At 47.5% G+C, this 25,262-nt stretch overlaps 1 protein-coding gene across 1 annotated transcript in view; it reads left to right on the top strand.

Annotated features, from left to right (window-relative positions):
• The first annotated feature begins 438 nt into the window (after positions 1 to 438).
• Positions 439 to 25,262, top strand: part of LOC129847482 (kinesin heavy chain-like) — a 33,039-nt gene continuing 8,215 nt past the window's right edge. Inside the window, exons 1-22 of the mRNA XM_055915291.1 lie at positions 439 to 942; positions 4,716 to 4,803; positions 10,030 to 10,103; positions 10,869 to 10,973; positions 11,281 to 11,329; positions 11,691 to 11,746; positions 12,147 to 12,234; positions 12,718 to 12,842; positions 13,263 to 13,367; positions 16,344 to 16,492; positions 18,357 to 18,505; positions 19,042 to 19,223; positions 19,480 to 19,548; positions 19,869 to 19,955; positions 20,380 to 20,499; positions 20,756 to 20,902; positions 21,179 to 21,376; positions 21,586 to 21,703; positions 21,789 to 21,865; positions 22,011 to 22,120; positions 23,779 to 23,941; positions 24,151 to 24,222. Coding sequence (XP_055771266.1) covers positions 814 to 942; positions 4,716 to 4,803; positions 10,030 to 10,103; positions 10,869 to 10,973; positions 11,281 to 11,329; positions 11,691 to 11,746; positions 12,147 to 12,234; positions 12,718 to 12,842; positions 13,263 to 13,367; positions 16,344 to 16,492; positions 18,357 to 18,505; positions 19,042 to 19,223; positions 19,480 to 19,548; positions 19,869 to 19,955; positions 20,380 to 20,499; positions 20,756 to 20,902; positions 21,179 to 21,376; positions 21,586 to 21,703; positions 21,789 to 21,865; positions 22,011 to 22,120; positions 23,779 to 23,941; positions 24,151 to 24,222 — 2,460 coding nt within the window. The 5' untranslated portion in view covers positions 439 to 813. The remainder of the gene's footprint in view (positions 943 to 4,715; positions 4,804 to 10,029; positions 10,104 to 10,868; positions 10,974 to 11,280; positions 11,330 to 11,690; positions 11,747 to 12,146; positions 12,235 to 12,717; positions 12,843 to 13,262; positions 13,368 to 16,343; positions 16,493 to 18,356; positions 18,506 to 19,041; positions 19,224 to 19,479; positions 19,549 to 19,868; positions 19,956 to 20,379; positions 20,500 to 20,755; positions 20,903 to 21,178; positions 21,377 to 21,585; positions 21,704 to 21,788; positions 21,866 to 22,010; positions 22,121 to 23,778; positions 23,942 to 24,150; positions 24,223 to 25,262) is intronic.

Raw genomic sequence — 25,262 nt, 5'->3', positions numbered from 1 at the left:
CCATATTTTCTCATTGTTTGGCGTTTTCTATTATTTCATGTAAGCAGCCGTTTTTTATTTTGTAAATATTGTAAACATTACAGGTCATACAGTGATGTAACATTTCAACAATGTTGCACAGATGTTTAAGATATTAAAAACTGGTCACTCCTACTTGAATTATTTGGCATTTAAGTGCACTCTTCTTATTTAACTTTTATGTACTGATACACATGATACTGTTTTTAAAGTTGATCCAATCATCACATGCTATCAAACAGAATTTAAATATATTGGAATTAATTGCAGGTTGTAGTTTTTTCCATTGATGGGCAATAAAATTTCAAATTTGAAACCAATACATTTCCTTTTAGGGTTAAATACTGACCTCTAGCTGTTATTTCGAGGATAGAGCAGCGAGATGCTGGGCCCCAGCCCGGGGGGAGGAGGGGGAAGGGGAGTGGTACTGATGCTGATGCAGTGTGGAAGAGAAGAGCGCAGAGCAACGTGCAGGACGATGCGGGGGTTTCTCAACTCCGCGCCACTCGTCTCTTCTGAAGGATAGGCTTTACCTATCCCCTTGTAAATTATATTTTTGTAGGATTTTGATATTTTTTTTCATCCAAGACTGTCTCCGGACCAATATTTTGCATTCTGATCGGAAAAGACGACTGCAGTTGATTTCACTTGTCTCAACTGAATACCCACGGCGTAGCGAAATAGAGGCACTTTGAGTGAAGGACGCGTTGGTTTACTTACAATCATTCAACAGATTAAAACCTTCCGCGGACCAAAGTTGATCTGGATATCTGCTTGCCTGGATAGATCGCAACCATGGCGGATGCTGCAGCCGAATACGGCGTGAAAGTAATGTGCCGATTCAGGCCACTAAATGAATCCGAAATAACAAGAGGAGACAAATACATCCCCAAATTTAAAGAAGACGACACCGTGGTTATAACTGTAAGTTCCGCATCTAATAGTTAATTTATCTGCTGAATATAACGTTGCTTGTGTAGGTAGGTTTATTGTTGCCACGACTAGACTACTGAAACACCAGCAAAACGCGCAGAGGAAATGTGCAATGCAGTGAGCAATTCCAATAGAGCGCCCAATGTATTGACAATCTTTACACGCAGCACATTGGATTGTAGCCTATAGATTTTTGTAAAAAAAAAATATATATGTGCCAACTTCCACAAACAACCCAAAAAATGCTTGTGAGCCTCTGCAGAGCATTTGTTGGTAGCCTACATGTTTTGATTGTGTTGCGCTGTAGCTATCTCCAGCGGCAGTTGATGGCCTGAGATGGAGCATTGGGAATTGTTGTCAGACAGGGCCTGGGCCATTGCCAGAGAGAGACAGGGACCCGGGGCTGTTGCCAGAGAGGCAGATTGTGCTTTGACACTGCTGTTATGCGGTATTCACTCTGCTGAGATGGCAGATTCCAGGTGGCTAACATACTGTTCTTCTCTGTCACCTGTGGTGAATGGAAGCACTCATCATAGGAAAATAAACCACATAAGGCATTTCCTCTCATTCTACTAACATAAAGCACACGCAGCCTATACCTTTGAATGTATTGATTGGATTGGATCTAATAGGATTTATTTAATGTTACTCATTTAAAAGTGGCAAGCCTGTTAAATTGATGTCTAGGGATTACAGTACAGTAGTTGGATGACTGGCTTGGCTTGAATGATTCTTCAAGTTCAGGTTATCAGCTAGTGGCAAGGGAGTCATGCACTTCTCCAGCCTTACGCTCTGTGTGCCCATCACCTGCCTAATCAATATACACTATATATACAAAAGTATGTGGACATCCCTTCAAATGAATGGATTCAGCTATTTCAGCCGCACCTGTTGCTGACAGGTGTGTAAAATCGAACACGTAGCCGTGCAATCTCCATAGACAAACATTGGCAGTAGTATGGCCTTACTGAAGAGCTTAGTGACACTGTCATAGGATGCCACCTTCCCAACAAGTCAGTTGGTCAAATTTCTTCCCTAATAGAGCTGCCCCGGTCAACTGTAAGTGCTTTTATTGTGAAGTGGAATCATCTGTGAGCAACAGCAGCTCAGCCGTAAAGTGGTAGGCCACACAAGCTATCAGAACAGAACCTCTGAAGCGAGTAGCGCTTAAAAAACTGTCTGTCCTCGGTTACAACACACACTACTGAGTTCCATACTGCTTCTGGAAGCAACGGCAGCACAAGAACTGTTTGTTGGGAGCTTCATGAAATGGGTTTCCATGGCCGAGCAGCCGCACACAAGCCTAAGATCAACATCTGCAATACCATGCCTCGGCTGGAGTGGCGTATAGCTCGCCGCCATTGGACTCTGGAGCAGTGGAAATGCGTTCTCTGGGGTGATGAATTACGCTTCACCATCTGGCAGCACGACTGACGAATCTGGGTTTGGCGGATGCCAGGAGAACACTACCTGCCCGAATGCATAGTGCCAACTGTAAAGTTTGGTGGAGGAGGAATTATGGTCTGGGGCTGTTTTTCATGCATCGGACTAGGCCCCTTAGTTCCATTGAAGGAAAATCTTAACGCTACAGCATACAATGACATTCTAGATTATCCTTTGCTTCCAACTTTGTGGCAACAGTTTGGGAAAAGCCCTTTCCTGTTTCAGCAAGACAATGCCACCGTGCACAAAGCAAGGTCGATACAGAAATGGTTTGTGAGATGGTGTGGAAGAACTTGACTGGCTTGCACAGTGCCCTGACCTCAACGCCGTCAAACACCTTTGGGATGAATTGAAACGCTGACTGCGAGCCAGGCCTATTCACCCGACATCAGTACCCGACCTCCCTAATGCTCTTGTGGCTGAATAAAAGCAAATCCCCGCCGCAATGCTCCAACATCTAGGGGAGAGGCTGTTACAGCAGCAAAAGGGGGGGACCAATTCCATATTAATGCCCATGAATTTGGAATAAGACGTTCGACAAGCAAGTATCGACATAGATTCTCACAAAACATCTACATAAGAACTAAAGGTCTTATTTTGCATGCTCAAGTGCAGCATTTTATTAAAATGTCTTCTGTACAGAAGGCCTACAGAGCTCTCATTACAATAGCTTGTCTGTCTGGTAACAGTATCTCGTCATTATGCTCAACACCCGTTCAGTGTTCATGTATTATGCATAAGGTTGCCTGCCTGCCATCATAATGAAACATTGTGTCAGTGTGTGTGTTAAGGAAGTACACTGTATACCACATATTTACCGAATATAATATGAAATTGAGGCCTAATACAGTTGTGTATTATGAAGGCCTATGAGATCTCACATGAATCACTTTAGTTCCAGAGAAAGAACAGAAGCCTCTGTTTAAAGCAGTAGGCCTGTTAGCTGTTACAGACATCAATGCATTCTCCTGTAGCCTGCAGACAGCTCAGCTGGTACAGACATCTCCTCGTTCTCCTGTAGCCTGCAGACAGCTCAGCTGGTACAGACGTCTCCTCGTTCTCCTGTAGCCTGTAGACAGCTCAGCTGGTACAGACCTCTCCTCGTTCTCCTGTAGCCTGCAGACAGCTCAGCTGGTACAGACCTCTCCTCGTTCTCCTGTAGCCTGCAGACAGCTCAGCTGGTACAGACATCTCCTCGTTCTCCTGTAGCCTGCAGACAGCTCAGCTGGTACAGACATCTCCTCGTTCTCCTGTAGCCTGCAGACAGCTCAGCTGGTACAGACATCTCCTCGTTCTCCTGTAGCCTGCAGACAGCTCAGCTGGTACAGACATCTCCTCGTTCTCCTGTAGCCTGCAGACAGCTCAGCTGGTACAGACCTCTCCTCGTTCTCCTGTAGCCTGCAGACAGCTCAGCTGGTACAGACATCTCCTCGTTCTCCTGTAGCCTGCAGACAGCTCAGCTGGTACAGACATCTCCTCGTTCTCCTGTAGCCTGCAGACAGCTCAGCTGGTACAGACGTCTCCTCGTTCTCCTGTAGCCTGCAGACAGCTCAGCTGGTACAGACATCTCCTCGTTCTCCTGTAGCCTGCAGACAGCTCAGCTGGTACAGACATCTCCTCGTTCTCCTGTAGCCTGCAGACAGCTCAGCTGGTACAGACATCTCCTCGTTCTCCTGTAGCAGGCAGACAGCTCAGCTGGTACAGACCTCTCCTCGTTCTCCTGTAGCCTGCAGACAGCTCAGCTGGTACAGGCATCTCCTCGTTCTCCTGTAGCCTGCAGACAGCTCAGCTGGTACAGACATCTCCTCATTCTCCTGTAGGCTGCAGACAGCTCAGCTGGTACAGACGTCTCCTCATTCTCCTGTAGGCTGCAGACAGCTCAGCTGGTACAGACGTCTCCTCATTCTCCTGTAGGCTGCAGACAGCTCAGCTGCTGACAGGCTTGTTGTCAAATGAGGGAGTCCTGTGTTGTGTCCGTCCCCATAGACCAGGCTGGATAGTGTTGATCAAACCAGCTGCTTGTAGCTCTATTGTAATTGTCTCACAAGCTCTGCTATTGATTATTAATTATCATTCACAAGTTCTGCTATTTATTACCGATTACCATTCACAAGCTCTGCTATTGATTATTAATTATCATTCACAAGCTCTGCTATTGATTACCGATTACCATTCACAAGCTCTGCTATTGATTATTGATTACCATTCACATAGTGTTGTTAGAGAGAATGCAGTATGAGGTGGTATTGAGCTCCCATTTACCCATGACCACTTTCCCATAGAGCTCTGTAATCACTGTGCATTTTGTCTGTTCTGGACAGGGTAAACCATATGTCTTTGACCGCGTCCTGCCTCCCAACACAGCCCAGGAGCAGGTCTACGATGCCTGTGCCAAACAGATTGTTAAAGGTAAGCTAACCTCAAACAGGTTGTTGAAGGTAGGCTAACCCCAGACAGATTGTTGAAGGTAGGCTAAGCCCAGACAAGTTGTTAAAGGTAGGCTAACCCCAGACAGATTGTTAAAGGTAAGCTAACCTCAAACAGTTTGTTAAAGGTACGCTAACCCCAGACAGATTGTTGAAGGTAGGCTAACACTAGACAGGTTTTTGAAGGTAGGCTAAGCCCAGACAAGTTGTTGAAGGTAGGCTAACACTAGACAGGTTTTTGAAGGTAGGCTAAGCCCAGACAGGTTGTTGAAGATAGGCTAACCCCAGACAGGTTGTTGAAGATAGGCTAACCCCAGACAGATTGTTGAAGGTAGGCTAACCCCAGACAGGTTGTTGAAGGTAGGCTAACCCCAGACAGGTTGTTGTAGGTAGGCTAACCCTAGACAGGTTGTTGAAGGTAGGCTAAGCCCAGACAGATTGTTGAAGGTAAGCTAACCCCAGACAGGTTGTTGAAGGTAGGCTAACCCCAGACAGATTGTTGAAGGTAGGCTAAGCCCAGACAGATTGTTGAAGGTAGGCTAAACCCAGACAGGTTGTTGAAAGTAGGCTAACCCCAGACAGGTTGTTGAAGGTAGGCTAACCCCAGACAGGTTGTTGAAGGTAGGCTAACCCCAGACAGGTTGTTGAAGGTAGACTAACCCCAGACAGGTTGTTGAAGGTAGGCTAACCCCAGACAGGTTGTTGAAGGTAGGCTAACCCCAGACAGGTTGTTGAAGGTAGACTAACTCCAGACAGATTGTTGAAGGTAGGCTAACCCCAGACAGGTTGTTGAAGGTAGACTAACCCCAGACAGGTTGTTGAAGGTAGGCTAAGCCCAGACATATCGTTGAAGGCAGGCTAACTCCAGACAGGTTGTTAAAGGTAGGCTAACCCCAGACAGGTTGTTGAAGGTAGACTAACCCCAGACAGGTTGTTGAAGGTAGGCTAACCCCAGACAGGTTGTTGAAGGTAGGCTAACCCCAGACAGGTTGTTGAAGGTAGGCTAACCCCAGACAGGTTGTTGAAGGTAGGCTAACCCCAGACAGGTTGTTGAAGGTAGACTAACCCCAGACAGATTGTTGAAGGTAGACTAACCCCAGACAGGTTGTTGAAAGTAGGCTAACCCCAGACAGGTTGTTGAAGGTAGGCTAACCCCAGACAGATTGTTGAAGGTAGGCTAACCCCAGACAGATTGTTGAAGATAGGCTAACCCCAGACAGGTTGTTGAAGGTAGGCTAACCACAGACAGATTGTTGAAGGTAGACTAACCCCAGACAGGTTGTTGAAGGTAGGCTATCCCCAGACAGGTTGTTGAAGGTAGGCTAACCCCAGAACGGTTGTTGAAGGTAGACTAACCCCAGACAGGTTGTTGAAGGTAGGCTAACCCCAGACAGGTTGTTGAAGGTAGACTAACCCCAGACAAGTTGTTGAAGGTAGGCTAACCCCAGACAGGTTGTTGAAGTTAGGCTAACCCAAGACAGGTTGTTGAAGGTAGGCTAACCCCAGACAGGTTGTTGAAGATAGGCTAACCCCAGACAGGTTATTGAAGGTAGGCTAACCCCAGACAGGTTGTTGAAGGTAGCCTAAGCCCAGACAGGTTGTTGAAGGTAGGCTAACCCCAGACAGGTTGTTGAAGGTAGGCTAACCACAGACAGGTTGTTGAAGGTAGGCTAACCCCAGACAGGTTGTTGAAGGTAGGCTAACCCCAGACAGGTTGTTGAAGGTAGACTAACCCCAGACAGGTTGTTGAAGGTAGGCTAACCCCAGACAGATTGTTGAAGGTAGACTAACCCCAGACAGGTTGTTGAAGGTAGGCTATCCCCAGACAGGTTGTTGAAGGTAGGCTAACCCCAGACAGGTTGTTGAAGGTAGACTAACCCCAGACAGGTTGTTGAAGGTAGGCTAACCCCAGACAGGTTGTTGAAGGTAGACTAACCCCAGACAGGTTGTTGAAGGTAGGCTAACCCCAGACAGATTGTTGAAGGTAGGCTAACCCAAGACAGGTTGTTGAAGGTAGGCTAACCCCAGACAGGTTGTTGAAGGTAGGCTAACCCCAGACAGGTTGTTGAAGGTAGGCTAACCCCAGACAGGTTGTTGAAGGTAGGCTAACCCCAGACAGGTTGTTGAAGGTAGGCTAACCCCAGACAGGTTGTTGAAGGTAGACTAACCCCAGACAAGTTGTTGAAGGTAGGCTAACCCCAGACAGGTTGTTGAAGATAGGCTAACCCCAGACAGGTTGTTGAAGGTAGGCTAACCCCAGACAGGTTGTTGAAGGTAGGCTAACCCCAGACAGGTTATTGAAGGTAGGATAACCCCAGACAGGTTGTTGAAGGTAGCATACACCCCAGACAGGTTGTTGAAGGTATACTAACCCCAGACAGGTTGTTGAAGGTAGGCTAACCCCAGACAGATTGTTGAAGGTAGGCTAACCCCAGACAGGTTGTTGAAGGTAGGCTAACCCCAGACAGGTTGTTGAAGGTAGACTAACCCCAGACAGGTTGTTGAAGGTAGGCTAACCCCAGACAGGTTGTTGAAGGTAGGCTAACCCCAGACAGATTGTTGAAGGTAGGCTAACCCCAGACAGGTTGTTGAAGGTAGACTAACCCCAGACAGGTTGTTGAAGGTAGGCTAACCCCAGACAGGTTATTGAAGGTAGGCTAACCCCAGACAGGTTGTTGAAGGTAGCATACACCCCAGACAGGTTGTTGAAGGTATACTAACCCCAGACAGGTTGTTGAAGGTAGGCTAACCCCAGACAGATTGTTGAAGGTAGACTAACCCCAGACAGGTTGTTGAAGGTAGACTAACCCCAGACAGGTTGTTGAAGGTAGGCTAACCCCAGACAGGTTGTTGAAGGTAGGCTAACCCCAGACAGATTGTTGAAGGTAGGCTAACCCCAGACAGGTTGTTGAAGGTAGGCTAACCCCAGACAGATTGTTGAAGGTAGACTAACCCCAGACAGGTTGTTGAAGGTAGGCTAACCCCAGACAGGTTATTGAAGGTAGGCTAACCCCAGACAGGTTGTTGAAGGTAGCATACACCCCAGACAGGTTGTTGAAGGTATACTAACCCCAGACAGGTTGTTGAAGGTAGGCTAACCCCAGACAGATTGTTGAAGGTAGGCTAACCCCAGACAGGTTGTTGAAGGTAGGCTAACCCCAGACAGGTTGTTGAAGGTAGACTAACCCCAGACAGGTTGTTGAAGGTAGGCTAACCCCAGACAGGTTGTTGAAGGTAGGCTAACCCCAGACAGATTGTTGAAGGTAGGCTAACCCCAGACAGGTTGTTGAAGGTAGACTAACCCCAGACAGGTTGTTGAAGGTAGGCTAACCCCAGACAGGTTGTTGAAGGTAGGCTAACCCCAGACAGATTGTTGAAGGTAGGCTAACCCCAGACAGATTGTTGAAGGTAGGCTAACCCCAGACAGGTTGTTGAAGGTAGGCTAACCCCAGACAGGTTATTGAAGGTAGGCTAACCCCAGACAGGTTGTTGAAGGTAGCATACACCCCAGACAGGTTGTTGAAGGTATACTAACCCCAGACAGGTTGTTGAAGGTAGGCTAACCCCAGACAGATTGTTGAAGGTAGGCTAACCCCAGACAGGTTGTTGAAGGTAGGCTAACCCCAGACAGGTTGTTGAAGGTAGACTAACCCCAGACAGGTTGTTGAAGGTAGGCTAACCCCAGACAGGTTGTTGAAGGTAGGCTAACCCCAGACAGATTGTTGAAGGTAGGCTAACCCCAGACAGGTTGTTGAAGGTAGACTAACCCCAGACAGGTTGTTGAAGGTAGGCTAACCCCAGACAGGTTATTGAAGGTAGGCTAACCCCAGACAGGTTGTTGAAGGTAGCATACACCCCAGACAGGTTGTTGAAGGTATACTAACCCCAGACAGGTTGTTGAAGGTAGGCTAACCCCAGACAGATTGTTGAAGGTAGGCTAACCCCAGACAGGTTGTTGAAGGTAGACTAACCCCAGACAGGTTGTTGAAGGTAGGCTAACCCCAGACAGGTTGTTGAAGGTAGGCTAACCCCAGACAGATTGTTGAAGGTAGGCTAACCCCAGACAGGTTGTTGAAGGTAGACTAACCCCAGACAGGTTGTTGAAGGTAGGCTAACCCCAGACAGATTGTTGAAGGTAGACTAACCCCAGACAGGTTGTTGAAGGTAGGCTAACCCCAGACAGGTTATTGAAGGTAGGCTAACCCCAGACAGGTTGTTGAAGGTAGCATACACCCCAGACAGGTTGTTGAAGGTATACTAACCCCAGACAGGTTGTTGAAGGTAGGCTAACCCCAGACAGATTGTTGAAGGTAGGCTAACCCCAGACAGATTGTTGAAGGTAGGCTAACCCCAGACAGGTTGTTGAAGGTAGGCTAACCCCAGACAGGTTGTTGAAGGTAGACTAACCCCAGACAGGTTGTTGAAGGTAGGCTAACCCCAGACAGGTTGTTGAAGGTAGGCTAACCCCAGACAGATTGTTGAAGGTAGGCTAACCCCAGACAGGTTGTTGAAGGTAGACTAACCCCAGACAGGTTGTTGAAGGTAGGCTAACCCCAGACAGGTTGTTGAAGGTAGGCTAACCCCAGACAGATTGTTGAAGGTAGGCTAACCCCAGACAGATTGTTGAAGGTAGGCTAACCCCAGACAGGTTGTTGAAGGTAGGCTAACCCCAGACAGGTTGTTGAAGGTAGGCTAACCCCAGACAGAGTGTTGAAAATAGGCTATCCCCAGACAGGTTGTTGAAGGTAGGCTAACCCCAGACAGATTGTTGAAGGTAGGCTAACCCCAGACAGGTTGTTGAAGGTAGGCTAACCCCAGACAGATTGTTGAAGGTAGACTAACCCCAGACAGGTTGTTGAAGGTAGGCTAACCCCAGACAGATTGTTGAAGGTAGGCTAACCCCAGACAGAGTGTTGAAGGTAGGCTAACCCCAGACAGGTTGTTGAAGGTAGGCTAAGCCCAGACAGGTTGTTGAAGGTAGACTAACCCCAGACAGGTTGTTGAAGGTAGACTAAGCCCAGACAGGTTGTTGAAGGTAGGCTAACCCCAGCTGGTGAGTCCTTCTCCTTGTAGAATAAGTGTTATTATGACTGATCCACAGTCCTTGTGTATGTGTGGTGTCCGGCGGGTCGGTAAAAAAACACAAGACAGCAAAAATACACATTTCTGGACAAATAAAGTTGAACTGTATTGTATTGTATTCACACAGACGTCCTTGGAGGATACAATGGAACCATCTTTGCCTATGGACAGACCTCCTCGGGGAAGACCCACACCATGGAGGTCAGCCTGATTCTCTGTAGTAATGGCACCTGCCTAAAGGAAAAGAGACATGAAATATATGATCTAAAAGCAACCGATATGTTGTAGGTATAGTACGCCCTGAGAACACGGTACCAAGACGACTGAACGGATTATTCTCAGACAGTTCAGCAGAGCACCTTCTGACAGGATATTTCACTGGAACTCAGTCCAGCCTTTGTAAGAGCAGTAAAACACATCAGATCAGTTAGTGGGGCAGACATACATTGCGTACTTTCATTACTCTCTGAGACTGAATTGATTTAGGATGAGATTATGGTACTGTAGTGTGGGTGATTTACACAACTGGACCACCAACACTATAGGTTGCATTTGTCCTCGAGCAGTTAATGGCTTTTTAAAGTGTCAGTTGTTTCTTCTTCACTGAGAACAGCAAGGATCAGCTAAAGCATGCAGTAGATAGAGAACAGCATATAGAACAGCAAGGATCAGCTAAAGCCTGCAGTAGATAGAGAACAGCATATAGAACAGCAAGGATCAGCTAAAGCCTGCAGTAGATACAGAACAGCATATAGAACAGCAAGGATCAGCTAAAGCCAGCAGTAGATACAGAACAGCATATAGAACAGCTGCTTCTTGGGGGTATAGATGTATATTATATAGAACCGCTGTAGATATTCAGTGTATATAGAACAGCTGGCTATAAGGGATGTTCCCCAGACCCCAGACTATTTAGTGATAATAATCAGTATTGAGTGTGATGTAATGTACTGTTCCTCGTCGCAGGGCAAGCTCCACGACCCCCAGCTGATGGGCATCATCCCACGCATCGCTCACGACATCTTCGATCACATCTACTCCATGGACGAGAACCTCGAGTTCCACATCAAGGTATTAAGTTGTTCAATTCAACTTTATTTATCCCTTCAAGGGCCAATAAGAAAGACAAGGTCATTCTACAAGTATCAAATCAATATCAACAAGATGTCTGGTCATCAAATCTTTTTAAAAAGATGAATCAATCCAGAGGTTAAACAGTGTGTCTGTCTCCATCCCTTCCAGTATTCTCATGTTGATACCTACACACCTGGAACAGACAATATTTGGTATCAAGGACCTTTAAGGAGCGCAGACGACCTCCTACCATTTCTACGGTCATCAAAATGTACCCTGTATTGATTCCTCTTTTCTTGTGCAGGTCTCGTATTTTGAAATCTACCTGGACAAGATCCGAGACTTACTAGATGGTAAGAAGAACTCGTATTGGATGGACTTCAAAAAGAGAAGTCTTTTGAAGATGAACCGAGATCGTTTTAAGACAGATCATAATGGGGTAGCCTCGCGGTTAAAAGCGTTGAGCCAGTAACCGAAAGGTCGCTGGTTCAAATCCCCGAGGCGGCAAGGTGGAAAAATCTGTCGTTCTCCTCTTGAACAAGGCAGTTAACCCCCGACAGCAACTGCTCTGCAGGTGGCGTTGACATGGATGTCGATTAAGGCAGCCCCCCGCACCTCTCTAATTCAGACACATTTCAGGTGAATGCATTCAGCTGTACAACTGACTAGCTATCCCCCTTTCCTTTCCTAATGACTCGTTTCCCTCTTTTCCAGTGTCAAAGACCAACCTGGCTGTGCATGAGGACAAGAACAGAGTTCCCTATGTCAAGGTGAGCAGTACAGATGGTTAGGTAACACATTCTGCAGGTGTATAATGCTTTATTACTTGTCATAAGCATGTATCAGCCTATATAATGTCTTATTATAAGGCTGCCTCCCGAGTGGCGCAGCGGTCTAAGGCACTGCATCGCAGTGCTAGAGGCGTCACTACAGACTCGGGTTTGATCCCGGTCTGTATCACAACCGGCCGTGATCGGGAGTCCCCTAGGGCGGCGCTCAATTGGCCCAGCGTCGTCCGGGTTAGGGGAGGGTCTGGCCGGGGTAGGCTGCCATTTTAAATAATAATATGTTCTTAACTGACTTGCCTAGTTAATTGTTCAAATAAAAAAAATGTTGTGGAAATCATAAAAGGCACCAACCTGTTAAAGCTGTGATGTGATCCTGTCCCAGGGTTGTACAGAGCGCTTTGTGTCCAGTCCAGAGGAAGTCATGGATGTCATCGATGAGGGAAAGGCCAACCGGCACGTGGCTGTGACAAGTATGTTGTGTCTCTTCTATCAATCAATCACATTTATTAATGAAGCCCTTCTTAGATCAACAGTTGTCTAAGAGTGTTTAACAGTATCCCGGCCTGCAAGCAGACGCACAGAGGCCAGGAAACACTCCTTAGAAGGGTGTATCATTGCCAATATAAGATATATTACTTCTATAATATATACTTCTTCAATAATATATACTTCTTCTGTAAGATATACTTATTCTATAAGATATACTTATTCTATAATATATACTTCTTCTATAATATATACTTCTTCTGTAAGATATACTTCTTCTATAAGATATACTTTTTCTATAATATATACTTCAATTACATATACTTATTTGATAAGATATACTTCTATAATATATACTTCTTCAATAAGATATACTTCTTCTATAAGATATACCTATTTTATTATATATACTTCTTCAATAATATATACTTCTTCTATAATATATACGTATTTTGTCCTGTTTATAGACATGAATGAGCACAGTTCCAGAAGCCACAGCATCTTCCTGATCAACATCAAACAAGAGAATGTGGAAACAGAGAAGAAACTGTCAGGGAAGTTATACCTGGTAGATCTGGCTGGTAGTGAGAAGGTAAATCAGTAGGATGGTAAAGACAGACTCCAACAAACCACCAGAACTTGTGTTAAGCTGTTTATAACTTGTCATAACTGTGTTATAACTCTAGGCTTGTCTGATGAAGACGCCAATGAACCGCCATTACTTGTAGAAATGCATACCTGTGTTATAACTGTATTATAACTGTGCTATGATTGTGTTATAAGCTGTTATAACTCCCAGCTTGTCACTCAGGCGTAAGATGCTGAAGCATCATATGTCCTCTCCCACCTGCTGACTCATGAAGACAGACTCCCAACAAACTAATTGTGTTATGACTGTTATAACTGTTTTATAATGTGTTATAAGTCCAGGCCTGTCAGATAGAAGATGCTGCTGCATTGTGTGGCCTCTCCCCTGCTGACAGTCTTTTCTCTCTCTGTTTGTCTCTTTAAGGTCAGTAAAACAGGTGCTGAAGGAGCCGTGTTGGACGAAGCTAAAAATATCAATAAGTCCCTCTCTGCTCTGGGGAATGTCATCTCTGCTCTGGCTGAGGGAACAGTGAGTTCTCTCTATATATCTCACCTTTCTCTCTTTCATATAGTGACATCAGCAGGGATTACTGAATACTTTGCATATGTGACATTAAAATTGTGTAAAAACAATAAACCAAAATGTGCTTTTGCTGAAAAAAGTTATGCATCAGCAGTGAGGTCATGTTTTTCCTCTGATCTGGTCCTGATGGCTGACTGGTTATCTATGAGACTGGCTGTTGAAAGGCCCTGATGGCTGACTGGTTATCTATGAGACTGTCTGTTGAAAGGCCCTGATGGCTGACTGGTTATCTATGAGTCTGTCTGTTGAAAGGCCCTGATGGCTGACTGGTTATCTATGAGACTGTGATCTGGTCCTGATGGCTGACTGGTTATCTACGAGACTCTGATCTGGTCCTGATGGCTGACTGGTTATCTACGAGACTCTGATCTGGTCCTGATGGCTGACTGGTTATCTACGAGACTCTGATCTGGTCCTGATGGCTGACTGGTTATCTACGAGACTCTGATCTGGTCCTGATGGCTGACTGGTTATCTACGAGACTCTGATCTGGTCCTGATGGCTGACTGGTTATCTACGAGACTCTGATCTGGTCCTGATGGCTGACTGGTTATCTATGAGACTGGCTGTTGAAAGGCCCTGATGGCTGACTGGTTATCTATGAGACTGTCTGTTGAAAGGCCCTGATGGCTGACTGGTTATCTATGAGTCTGTCTGTTGAAAGGCCCTGATGGCTGACTGGTTATCTATGAGACTGTGATCTGGTCCTGATGGCTGACTGGTTATCTACGAGACTCTGATCTGGTCCTGATGGCTGACTGGTTATCTAGGAGACTCTGATCTGGTCCTGATGGCTGACTGGTTATCTATGAGACTGGCTGTTGAAAGGCCCCGATGGCTGACTGGTTATCTATGAGACTGTCTGTTGAAAGGCCCCGATGGCTGACTGGTTATCTATGAGTCTGTCTGTTGAAAGGCCCTGATGGCTGACTGGTTATCTATGAGTCTGTCTGTTGAAAGGCCCTGATGGCTGAAAGGTTATCTATGAGACTGTCTGTTGAAAGGCCCTGATGGCTGACTGGTTATCTATGAGACTATCTGTTGAAAGGCCCTGATGGCTGACTGGTTATCTATGAGACTGTCTGTTTAAACGCCCTGATGGCTGACTGGTTATCTATGAGGCTGTCTGTTGAAAGGTCCTGATGGCTGACTGGTTATCTATGAGGCTGTCTGTTGAAAGGCCCTGATGGCTGACTGGTTATCTATGAGACTGTCTGTTGAAAGGCCCTGATGGCTGACTGGTTATCTATGAGCCTGTCTGTTGAAAGGTCCTGATGGCTGACTGGTTATCTATGAGTCTGTCTGTTGAAAGGTCCTGATGGCTGACTGGTTATCTATGAGGCTGTCTGTTGAAAGGCCCTGATGGCTGACTGGTTATCTACGAGACTGTCTGTTTAAAGGCCCTGATGGCTGACTGGTTATCTATGAGACTGTCTGTTTAAAGGCCCTGATGGCTGACTGGTTATCTATGAGACTATCTGTTGAAAGGCCCTGATGGCTGACTGGTTATCTATGAGACTGTCTGTTTAAACGCCCTGATGGCTGACTGGTTATCTATGAGGCTGTCTGTTGAAAGGTCCTGATGGCTGACTGGTTATCTATGAGGCTGTCTGTTGAAAGGCCCTGATGGCTGACTGGTTATCTATGAGACTGTCTGTTGAAAGGCCCTGATGGCTGACTGGTTATCTATGAGCCTGTCTGTTGAAAGGTCCTGATGGCTGACTGGTTATCTATGAGTCTGTCTGTTGAAAGGTCCTGATGGCTGACTGGTTATCTATGAGGCTGTCTGTTGAAAGGCCCTGATGGCTGACTGGTTATCTACGAGACTGTCTGTTTAAAGGCCCTAATGGCTGACTGGTTATCTATGAGACTGTCTGTTGAAAGGCCCTGATGGCTGACTGGTTATCTACGAGACTGTCTGTTGAAAGGCCCTGATGGCTGACTCGTTATCTATGAGACTGTCTGTTGAAAGGCCCTAATGGCTGACTGGTTATCTACGAGACTGTCTGTTGAAAGGCCCTGATGGCTGACTGGTTATCTATGAGACTGTCTGTTTAAAGGCCCTGATGGCTGACTGGTTATCTATGAGACTGTCTGTTGAAAGGCCCTGATGGCTGACTGATTATCTACGAGACTGTCTGTTTAAAGGCCCTGATGGCTGACTGGTTATCTATGAGACTATCTGTTGAAAGGCCCTGATGGCTGACTGGTTATCTACGAGACTGTCTGTTGAAAGGCCCTGATGGCTGACTGGTTATCTATGAGACTGTCTGTTGAAAGGCCCTGATGGCTGACTGGTTATCTATGAGACTGTCTGTTGAAAGGCCCTGATGGCTGACTGGTTATCTACGAGACTGTCTGTTGAAAGGCCCTGATGGCTGACTGGTTATCTACGACTGTCTGTTGAAAGGCCCTGATGGCTGACTGGTTATCTACGAGACTGTCTGTTTAAAGGCCCTAATGGCTGACTGTTGTCTACGAGTGTCTGTTGAAAGGCCCTGATGGCTGACTGGTTATCTATGAGGCTGTCTGTTGAAAGGCCCTGATGGCTGACTGGTTATCTATGAGGCTGTCTGTTGAAAGGCCCTGATGGCTGACTGATTATCTACGAGACTGTCTGTTTAAAGGCCCTGATGGCTGACTGGTTATCTACGAGACTGTCTGTTGAAAGGCCCTGATGGCTGACTGGTTATCTATGACTGTCTGTTGAAAGGCCCTGATGGCTGACTGGTTATCTATGAGGCTGTCTGTTGAAAGGCCCTGAAGGCTGACTGGTTATCTATGAGACTGTCTGCTGAAAGGCCCTGATGGCTGACTGGTTATCTATGAGGCTGTCTGTTGAAAGGCCCTGAAGGCTGACTGGTTATCTATGAGACTGTCTGCTGAAAGGCCCTGATGGGTAAATTATGTGTTTGTTTTCAGAAAACCCACGTCCCGTACAGAGACAGCAAGATGACCCGTATCCTGCAGGACTCTCTAGGGGGGAACTGTAGGACCACCATCATCATCTGTGCATCTCCCTCTATCTACAACGAGTGTGAGACCAAGTCTACCCTCATGTTCGGACAGAGGTGGGTCAGCACCTCTCTACAGTTGACCTGGTCTAGTGACAGACTGTTAACATAAGTCTACCCTGTTGGGACAGAGGTGGGTCGGCACTTCTCTACAGTTGACCTGGTCTAGTGACAGACTGTTAACAGAAGTCTACCCTGTTGGGACAGAGGTGGGTCGGCACCTCTCTACAGTTGACCTGGTCTAGTGACAGACTGTTAACAGAAGTCTACCCTGTTGGGACAGAGGTGGGTCGGCACCTCTCTACAGTTGACCTGGTCTAGTGACAGACTGTTAACATAAGTCTACCCTGTTGGGACAGAGATGGGTCGGCACCTCTCTACAGTTGACCTGGTCTAGTGACAGACTGTTAACAGAAGTCTACCCTGTTGGGACAGAGGTGGGTCGGCACCTCTCTACAGTTGACCTGGTCTAGTGACAGACTGTTAACATAAGTCTACCCTGTTGGGACAGAGGTGAGCTGAGAGATCCACTGCATCATACCCAGTTCCCCTATTTTATGTGAACAATTAAAGGTTTCCCATGGCAGATGGGCCGTCCTTTATCCACCAGGAGACGGACAGTGACTTGATGATGAGTAGAGCTGGTGATTCCCAGTATCTTCCCTCCTATTCAGTGCTGACTGAGTGGTGCATAAAAAGCCTCTTCTCTAAATCTTTATCCAGATGATGAAGACATTGTTCATCTCTCTGACCTTTAGCTAAGTGTTCCATCCAACCACTCCCCTAAATCCTGATGCGTAGGGCTTCATCCTGCCTCCTGGCTGGACAGCAACAGTAGCATCAGTGGGAGTTAGCCTAGGCTGCTCTGTGTGTTAGAGGACACAATGGACTTCCAGCACATTCTATCTCTGCTGCCCTGCCACAGAACACAGGGGACTTCCAGAACATTCTATCTCTGCTGCCCTGCCACAGAACACAGGGGACTTCCAGAACATTCTATCTCTGCTGCCCTGCCACAGAACACAGGGGACTTCCAGAACATTCTATCTCTGCTGCCTTGCCAGAGGACACATGGGACTTCCAGAACATTCTATCTCTGCTGCCTTGCCAGAGGACACAGGGGACTTCCAGAACATTCTATCTCTGCTGCCTTGCCAGAGGACACAGGGGACTTCCAGATAATTCTATCTCTGCTGCCCTGCCAGAGGACACAGGGGACTTCCAGAACATTCTGTCTCTGCTGCCTTGCCAGAGGACACAAGAGACTTCCAGAACATTATCTCTCTGCTGCCCTGCCAGAGGACACAGGGGACTTCCAGAACATTCTGTCTCTGCCGCCCTGCCAGAGGACACAGGGGACTTCCAGAACATTCTGTCTCTGCCACCCTGCCAGGCTGAGGAGAGGAACTAGATAGAGGTAGAACAGTAGGGGCTACAGAGTGATGTGCTGCGGTGTGGTGCGGTGTGGTGTGGTGTGGTGCGGTGTGGTGCGGTATGGTGTGGTGCGCTCCACTGCACTGTCTGCACCCATGTGACCACCGCTGTCTGTGAGAGGAGGCTGAGAGGAGTTGGGCTTTACACATCATTCTACAGTACCCAGTACCCAGCAGGGCTAATTAGCCCCCGGTCACTTTCACAGGGGACAACCTCCTGCAATAGATCTCAGACCAGTTCAAATATGGAGCTATCTGCCTCCCTGCTTCTTATTGGATCACCTCCTCCAGTTGTGTTGATTCAATGTTTATCCATCTGTTCCTGTTCTGACAAAAAATGATACTGTGGAGATGAGTAAATGAGGCCACAATGTCCTTTAGTGGATGAATTACAGCCCATTAGCCATGTCAAAGTAGTGCACTGCTGTATAGGGATTAGGGTGTGATTAGATATAGGAATCTGAGTGTCTGTCCCACCCTCCACACAGAGCCAAGACCATCAAGAACACCGTGTCTGTGAACCTGGAGCTGACTGCCGAGGAGTGGAAGAACAAGTACAACAAGGAGAAAGACAAGAACAAGAGTCTGAAGAACGTCATCCACAGACTGGAGATGGAGCTCAACCGCTGGAGGAACGGTGAGGGAGGAAGGGAGGGAGATGGGGAGGGAGGGAGATTGGGAGGGAGATGGGTAGGGAGGGGGAAGGGAGGGAGGGAGATGGGGAGGGAGGGGGAAGAGAGGGAGATGGTGAGGGAGGGAGATGGGGAGGGAGGGAGGGAGGGAGGGAGGGAGGGAGGGAGAAGGGAGGGAGGGGGGAGGGCGGGAGGGAGAGGGGAGGGAGGGAGATGAGGAGGGAGGGAGAGAGAGATGGGCAGAGGAGGAGATGGCGGGGAGAGTGGGGGAGGGAGAGAGAGGGAGTGAGAGAGAGGGAGTGGGTGAGACAGAGAGGGAGGGAGAGGGAGGAGGGCGAGAGAGGTAGAGGGGGTAGGGAGGGAGAGATTGAGGAGGGAGGGATTGGGGGAGGGAGGGCAAAGAAAGAGAGAAATGATTGAAACCCTTCATATGAAATCGACAGAGCCACACTGAGTTGGACATGAGTTAGTGTTCCCATGGTAGATATTGAGTGAATGAGTGCACAGTTCAGGGTAGAGAATCTGTTTGTCCCTGTTTCAGGTGAGAACGTCCCTGAGGAGGAGCAGCTGAGTGCTAAGGAGCAGAAGCACCTGGAGCCGTGTGACAACACTCCCATCATAGATAACATGGCTCCAGCTAACGGCCTGGTCCTGGTCTCCACCGAGGAGAAGAGCAAGTACGAGGAGGACATCAGCAATCTGTACAAACAACTGGACGACAAGGTCAACAAGGGAAATCTAACCAGACTAGATTAGAGAACTGAGTCAATTCATTTTGGAGGGTACAAACTCAATGTACATAAAGAATAACAGACATTAAAATACAGTTTAAATAACAGACATGCATCAACATTAAACGGTTGGCTAGAATGGGCAGGAACAGGAAGGGGTTGGATTTTTTACAGTCAAATCAATGTTTCCAATTCTATTCTAACTGAAATGTAAATTGCTACTTGTTTTGTTTGTTTGTGTCACCCAGGATGATGAGATCAACCAGCAGAGCCAGCTGGCTGAGAAACTCAAGGAACAGATGTTCGACCAGGATGAGGTGACCAATCACGAACAACCCTCTTTTCTCGTGTTAAAGGGGAATGTCACTCAAAAAATATATTTTGGTTTTGTTTCTCATTAGTCCACTGTTGATACAGTCCCAAAATGTTCTGCATGTCAGCAGTCAAGTTGTTAAGATATTGGATGTTTTGAGTCATCTGATGCATTTTGCTTCTTCGTCATGATGGTGTGGCCGGGAGACACTGTTCTTCTTAAAAGTCTGTGTGTGTATGTGTGACCCTGTGTGTGTATGTGTGACCCTGTGTGTATGTGTGACCCTGTGTGTGTATGTGTGTCCCTGTGTGGGTCTCTCCTCAGCTGCTGGCGTCGACGAGAAGGGACTATGAGAAGATCCATGAGGATCTGTCTCGTCTGCAGACAGAGAACGAGGCTGCCAAGGAGGAGGTGAAGGACAATATTCTGGATGAATCCATGTTATTCTAGAATTCTAAATGAGTCCTTCAAATCAAATTGTATTAGTCACATGCGCCGAATACAACAGGCGTAGTAGACCTTACCGTGAAATGCTTACTTACGAGCCCATAACCAACAGTGCAGTTTCAAAAAATACGGCTAAGAATAAGAGATAAAAGTAACAAGTAATTAAAGAGGAGCAGTAAAAAATAACAATATATACAGGGGGGTACCGGTACAGAGTCAATGTGCGGGGGCACCGGTCAGTAGAGGTAGTATGTACAGAGTTAATTAAAGTGACTATGCATAGATGACAACAGAGAGTGGCAGTGGTGTGGAGAGAGGAGGGGGGGAATGTGAGTATTCTGGGTAGCCATTTGACTAGATTTTCATCATTATGTTCTTCTGGTTCTAGGTGAAGGAGGTGCTGCAGGCGTTGGAGGAGCTGGCTGTGAACTACGACCAGAAGAGCCAGGAGGTGGAGGACAGGAGCCAGGCCAACCAACACCTGCAGGAGGAGCTGCAGCAGAGGACTGTGGGTCTATGGGCATGATGGGTGGGATAGAGGGGCCTAGAGCAGTTCAGCCTTAGCTAATTATGGGGTTTACCGCACCACTAATGACATTTTATTCTGCCGAGGTATCCCCTGATGTGTGAGTGATCCATATACCTATGTTCTAATGAGTCTTCCCAAGTTTCCCCTGTGGATAGATGAGGTACTAGAACCGTATAGAGGGTCCTTAATGATGCGGTGAAGGACAACTGGCATGTGACTGATGTGTGTTCCCCAGACGGTCCTGTTGTCAGTTCAGAGGGAGCTGACCACGCTCCAGGAGCTCAGTGGACACCAGAAGAAGAGAGCTGCAGAGATCCTCCACCTGCTGCTCAGAGACCTCAGTGAGATAGGAGCCACCTTGGGCACCAGCGACATCAAGGTGGTAAGGGGACCTACACAGCAGATATACATAGACACACATAAAGTAGGAACACACGCACACCGAACCAAATACTAACAAACCCACTCACAACAGTCCTGTTAACTTAACGGGTTGTAACATCGTTGACCTGTGTAGCTAGCAAACCTCTCCACAACACACAACATGAGTCAGAGTTGATGCTCTTTAGTTTCCTAACAGTATATCTTCCTCCTGGACTGTTCTAATCATACTGTTCATCCTCCAGGCTTTAAATACAGTCTTCTGTTTCCTGTCTAGATGGCTGAAGGGAACGGTAACGGTGGAGTGATTGAGGAAGAGTTCACCATGACCCGTCTCTTCATCAGTAAGATGAGGTCAGAGGTCAAGACTCTGGTGAACCGCTCCAAGCAGCTGGAAAGCTCCCAGAGTGACACCTCATGCAAGATGGCCGCCAACGAGAAGGAGCTGGCTTCCTGTCAGTTGCTCATCTCCCAGGTAACAGAGGGGCCAGGTTTCCCTATAATTGTGAAGCGTTCTAAAGGCCGATGCAGAAATGCACTTTCATTGTCCTACGTTGAGTCTCTGGATATCTTTTCCCTCTTTAATAAAGTCCTACAAAACGGCCAAACAGGGCTGTGTTCAGTAGGTGTGACAACAGGGAAGGTTTTGAAGCGCTGACCCTGTGTTTGTGTGTTGTGCTGCAGCACCAGGCCAAGATCAAGTCCCTGACAGACTACATGCAGAACATGGAACAGAAGAAGAGACAGCTGGAGGAGAGTCAGGACGCTCTGACTGAGGAGCTGGCCAAGATGCACGCTCAGGGTGAGACTCTACACATCCCCTCTATCGACACCACTGCTTCCTTTATAACATGCTTCACATCGTTGTTCACGTTGTTGTTCCTCAGAGAAAATGCACGAGGTGTCAGTGGTGGACACGGAGAAGGAGCACATCAGTAGACTGGAGGGTGAAGAGGAGATTAAGGTGATTAAACCCGGGATTAAGACTTTCACAAGGTGGATCTGGGAGTACTCTTAGGATGATTATTCTGTTGGAGAAACAGATTAGTTTTACCCGTGTGTGTGTCTCTGTGTGTGTCCTCTGATCCGTCCTCCTGTTCATCCTGTAGAAGACTCTAGAACAGCAGATGGAGGCTCACAGAGAGGCCCACCAGAAGCAGCTGGCCCGACTCAGGGACGAGATCGATGACAAACAGAGGACGCTGGATGAACTCACAGAGTGAGCAGCTATATATACCGTCCGGCGACTGATTGACAACACTTTTCTAACTGCAACTCATAAAGGCTTCATAGGGCTTTCATAAAGGCTTCATAGGGCTTTCATAAAGGCTTCATAGGCTTTCATAAAGGCTTCATAGGGCATTCATAAAGGCTTCACAAATCCTTTACATGCTGTCATAATGCAGTACTAAATGAAAGGTGGTATAAAAGGTCATTACATCTGAAGCATCTAAATAGGCCTCTATAACTTAGTCTTTTCTCTCCTCCTTTTCACCCACTTCCCTACCTCTCCCCTACCTCTCCTCTACCTCTACTCTACCTCTCCCCTACCTCTCCTCTACCTCTCCCCTACCTCTCCTCTACCTCTCCCCTACCTCTCCTCTACTTCTCCCCTACCTCTCCCCTACCTCTCCTCTACCTCTCCCCTACCTCTCCTCTACCTCTCCCCTACCTCTCCTCTACCTCTCCTCTACCTCTCCCCTACCTCTCCTCTACCTCTCCCCTACCTCTCCTCTACCTCTCCCCTACCTCTCCTCTACCTCTCCCCTACCTCTCCTCTACCTCTCCCCTACCTCTCCCCTACCTCTCCTCTACCTCTCCTCTACCTCTCCCCTACCTCTCCCCTACCTCTCCTCTACCTCTCCTCTACCTCTCCTCTACCTCTCCTCTACCTCTCCTCTACCTCTCCTCTACCTCTCCTCTCCTCTACCTCTCCTCCACCTCTCCTCTACCTCTCCCCTACCTCTCCTCTACCTCTCCTCTACCTCTCCTCTCCTCTACCTCTCCCCTACCTCTCCCCCACCTCTCCTCTACCTCTCCTCTACCTCTCCCCTACCTCTCCCCTACCTCTCCTCTACCTCTCCTCTCCTCTACCTCTCCTCTACCTCTCCTCTACCTCTCCCCTACCTTTCCTCTACCTCTCCCCTACCTCTCCCCTACCTCTCCTCTACCTCTCCTCTACCTCTCCCCTACCTTTCCTCTACCTCTCCTCTACCTCTCCTCTACCTCTCCCCTACCTCTCCCCTACCTCTCCTCTACCTCTCCTCTACCTCTCCTCTACCTCTCCTCTACCTCTCCTCTACCTCTCCTCTCCTCTACCTCTCCTCCACCTCTCCTCTACCTCTCCCCTACCTCTCCTCTACCTCTCCTCTACCTCTCCTCTCCTCTACCTCTCCCCTACCTCTCCCCCACCTCTCCCCTACCTCTCCTCTACCTCTCCCCTACCTCTCCCCCACCTCTCCTCTACCTCTCCTCTACCTCTCCCCTACCTCTCCCCTACCTCTCCTCTACCTCTCCTCTACCTCTCCTCTACCTCACCTCACCTCTCCCCTACCTCTCCTCTACCTCTCCCCTACCTCTCCTCTACCTCTCCTCTACCTCACCTCACCTCACCTCTCCTCTACCTATCCTCTACCTCTCCTCTACCTCTCCTCTACCTCTCCTCTCCTCTACCTCTCCTCTCCTCTACCTATCCTCTACCTCTCCTCTACCTCTCCTCTACCTCTCCTCTCCTCTACCTCTCCTCTCCTCTACCTCTCCTCTACCTCTCCTCTCCTCTACCTCTCCTCTCCTCTACCTATCCTCTACCTCTCCTCTACCTCTCCTCTACCTCTCCTCTACCCCCCCCCCCCCTCTCCTCCTCCGTGTCTCTCCCAGTCTGAACCAGGGCCTGATGCTGGAGCAGAGGAGGCTGATGTCTGACCATGAGAAGCTGAAGGTGGAGGAACAGGAGAAGGACATGAAGCTCCAGAAGCTGGTCATCTTCAACGAGCAGAGGGAGCAGGCCAGACAGGACCTGAAGGGATTGGAGGAGACTGTGGTACGTCAAGGCTCTATGACTGACTGACTGAATTAATTAATTAATTAATGAATGAATGAATGAATGAATGAATGAATGAATGACTGACTGACTGAATGAATGAGTATAGTTCTTCACTATTCTTGCAGATAAACCAATACATCATAGATGTCCATTTCAACGTTTCACACTGAGCACAAGTGTGTCTTCTCTCTGTTTTGTCTTTAAAGGCCAAAGAGCTGCAGACTCTTCATAACCTACGCAGGATCTTTGTTCAAGACCTCACAACACGCGTCAAGAAGGTAAGGAGGTATTCTCCCATGTAAGAGAGGCTGTGTATCAGAATGCACCAAACTGTCTGCAGAATGTCAGAGATACTCGTCTGAAGTCTGTTGTCTTTCAGTGAGGACCTGTAGTCTGTAGTCTGTAGTCTGTAGTCTGTAGTCTGTTGTCTGTAGTCTGTTGTCTTTCAGTGAGGACCTGTTGTCTGTAGTCTGTAGTCTGTAGTCTGTAGTCTGTAGTCTGTAGTCTGTAGTCTGTTGTCTGTAGTCTGTAGTCTGTAGTCTGTAGTCTGTAGTCTGTAGTCTGTAGTCTGTTGTCTGTAGTCTGTAGTCTGTAGTCTGTAGTCTGTAGTCTGTAGTCTGTAGTCTGTAGTCTGTAGTCTGTAGTCTGTAGTCTGTAGTCTTTCAGTGAGGACCTGTTGTCTGTAGTCTGTAGTCTGTAGTCTGTAGTCTGTAGTCTGTAGTCTGTAGTCTGTTGTCTGTAGTCTGTAGTCTGTAGTCTGTAGTCTGTAGTCTGTAGTCTGTAGTCTGTAGTCTGTTGTCTGTAGTCTGTAGTCTGTAGTCTGTAGTCTGTAGTCTGTAGTCTGTAGTCTGTTGTCTGTAGTCTGTAGTCTGTAGTCTGTAGTCTGTAGTCTGTTGTCTTTCAGTGAGGACCTGTTGTCTGTAGTCTGTAGTCTGTAGTCTGTAGTCTGTAGTCTGTTGTCTGTAGTCTGTAGTCTGTAGTCTGTAGTCTGTAGTCTGTAGTCTGTTGTCTGTAGTCTGTAGTCTGTTGTCTGTAGTCTGTAGTCTGTAGTCTGTAGTCTGTAGTCTGTAGTCTGTAGTCTGTTGTCTGTAGTCTGTAGTCTGTAGTCTGTTGTCTGTACTCTGTACTCTGTAGTGTGTAGTCTGTTGTCTGTTGTCTGTAGTCTGTAGTCTGTTGTCTGTAGTCTGTAGTCTGTAGTCTGTAGTCTGTAGTCTGTAGTCTGTTGTCTGTTGTCTTTCAGTGAGGACCTGAAGTCTGTAGTCTGTTGTCTGTTGTCTTTCAGTGAGGACCTGTAGTCTGTAGTCTGTTGTCTGTTGTC

This window comes from Salvelinus fontinalis, unplaced genomic scaffold, assembly GCF_029448725.1.
Source record: "Salvelinus fontinalis isolate EN_2023a unplaced genomic scaffold, ASM2944872v1 scaffold_0868, whole genome shotgun sequence".
Lineage (NCBI taxonomy): Eukaryota > Metazoa > Chordata > Actinopteri > Salmoniformes > Salmonidae > Salvelinus > Salvelinus fontinalis.
Note: the sequence above shows the minus strand (reverse complement) of the source record. Positions and strands in the feature narration are given on the sequence as shown.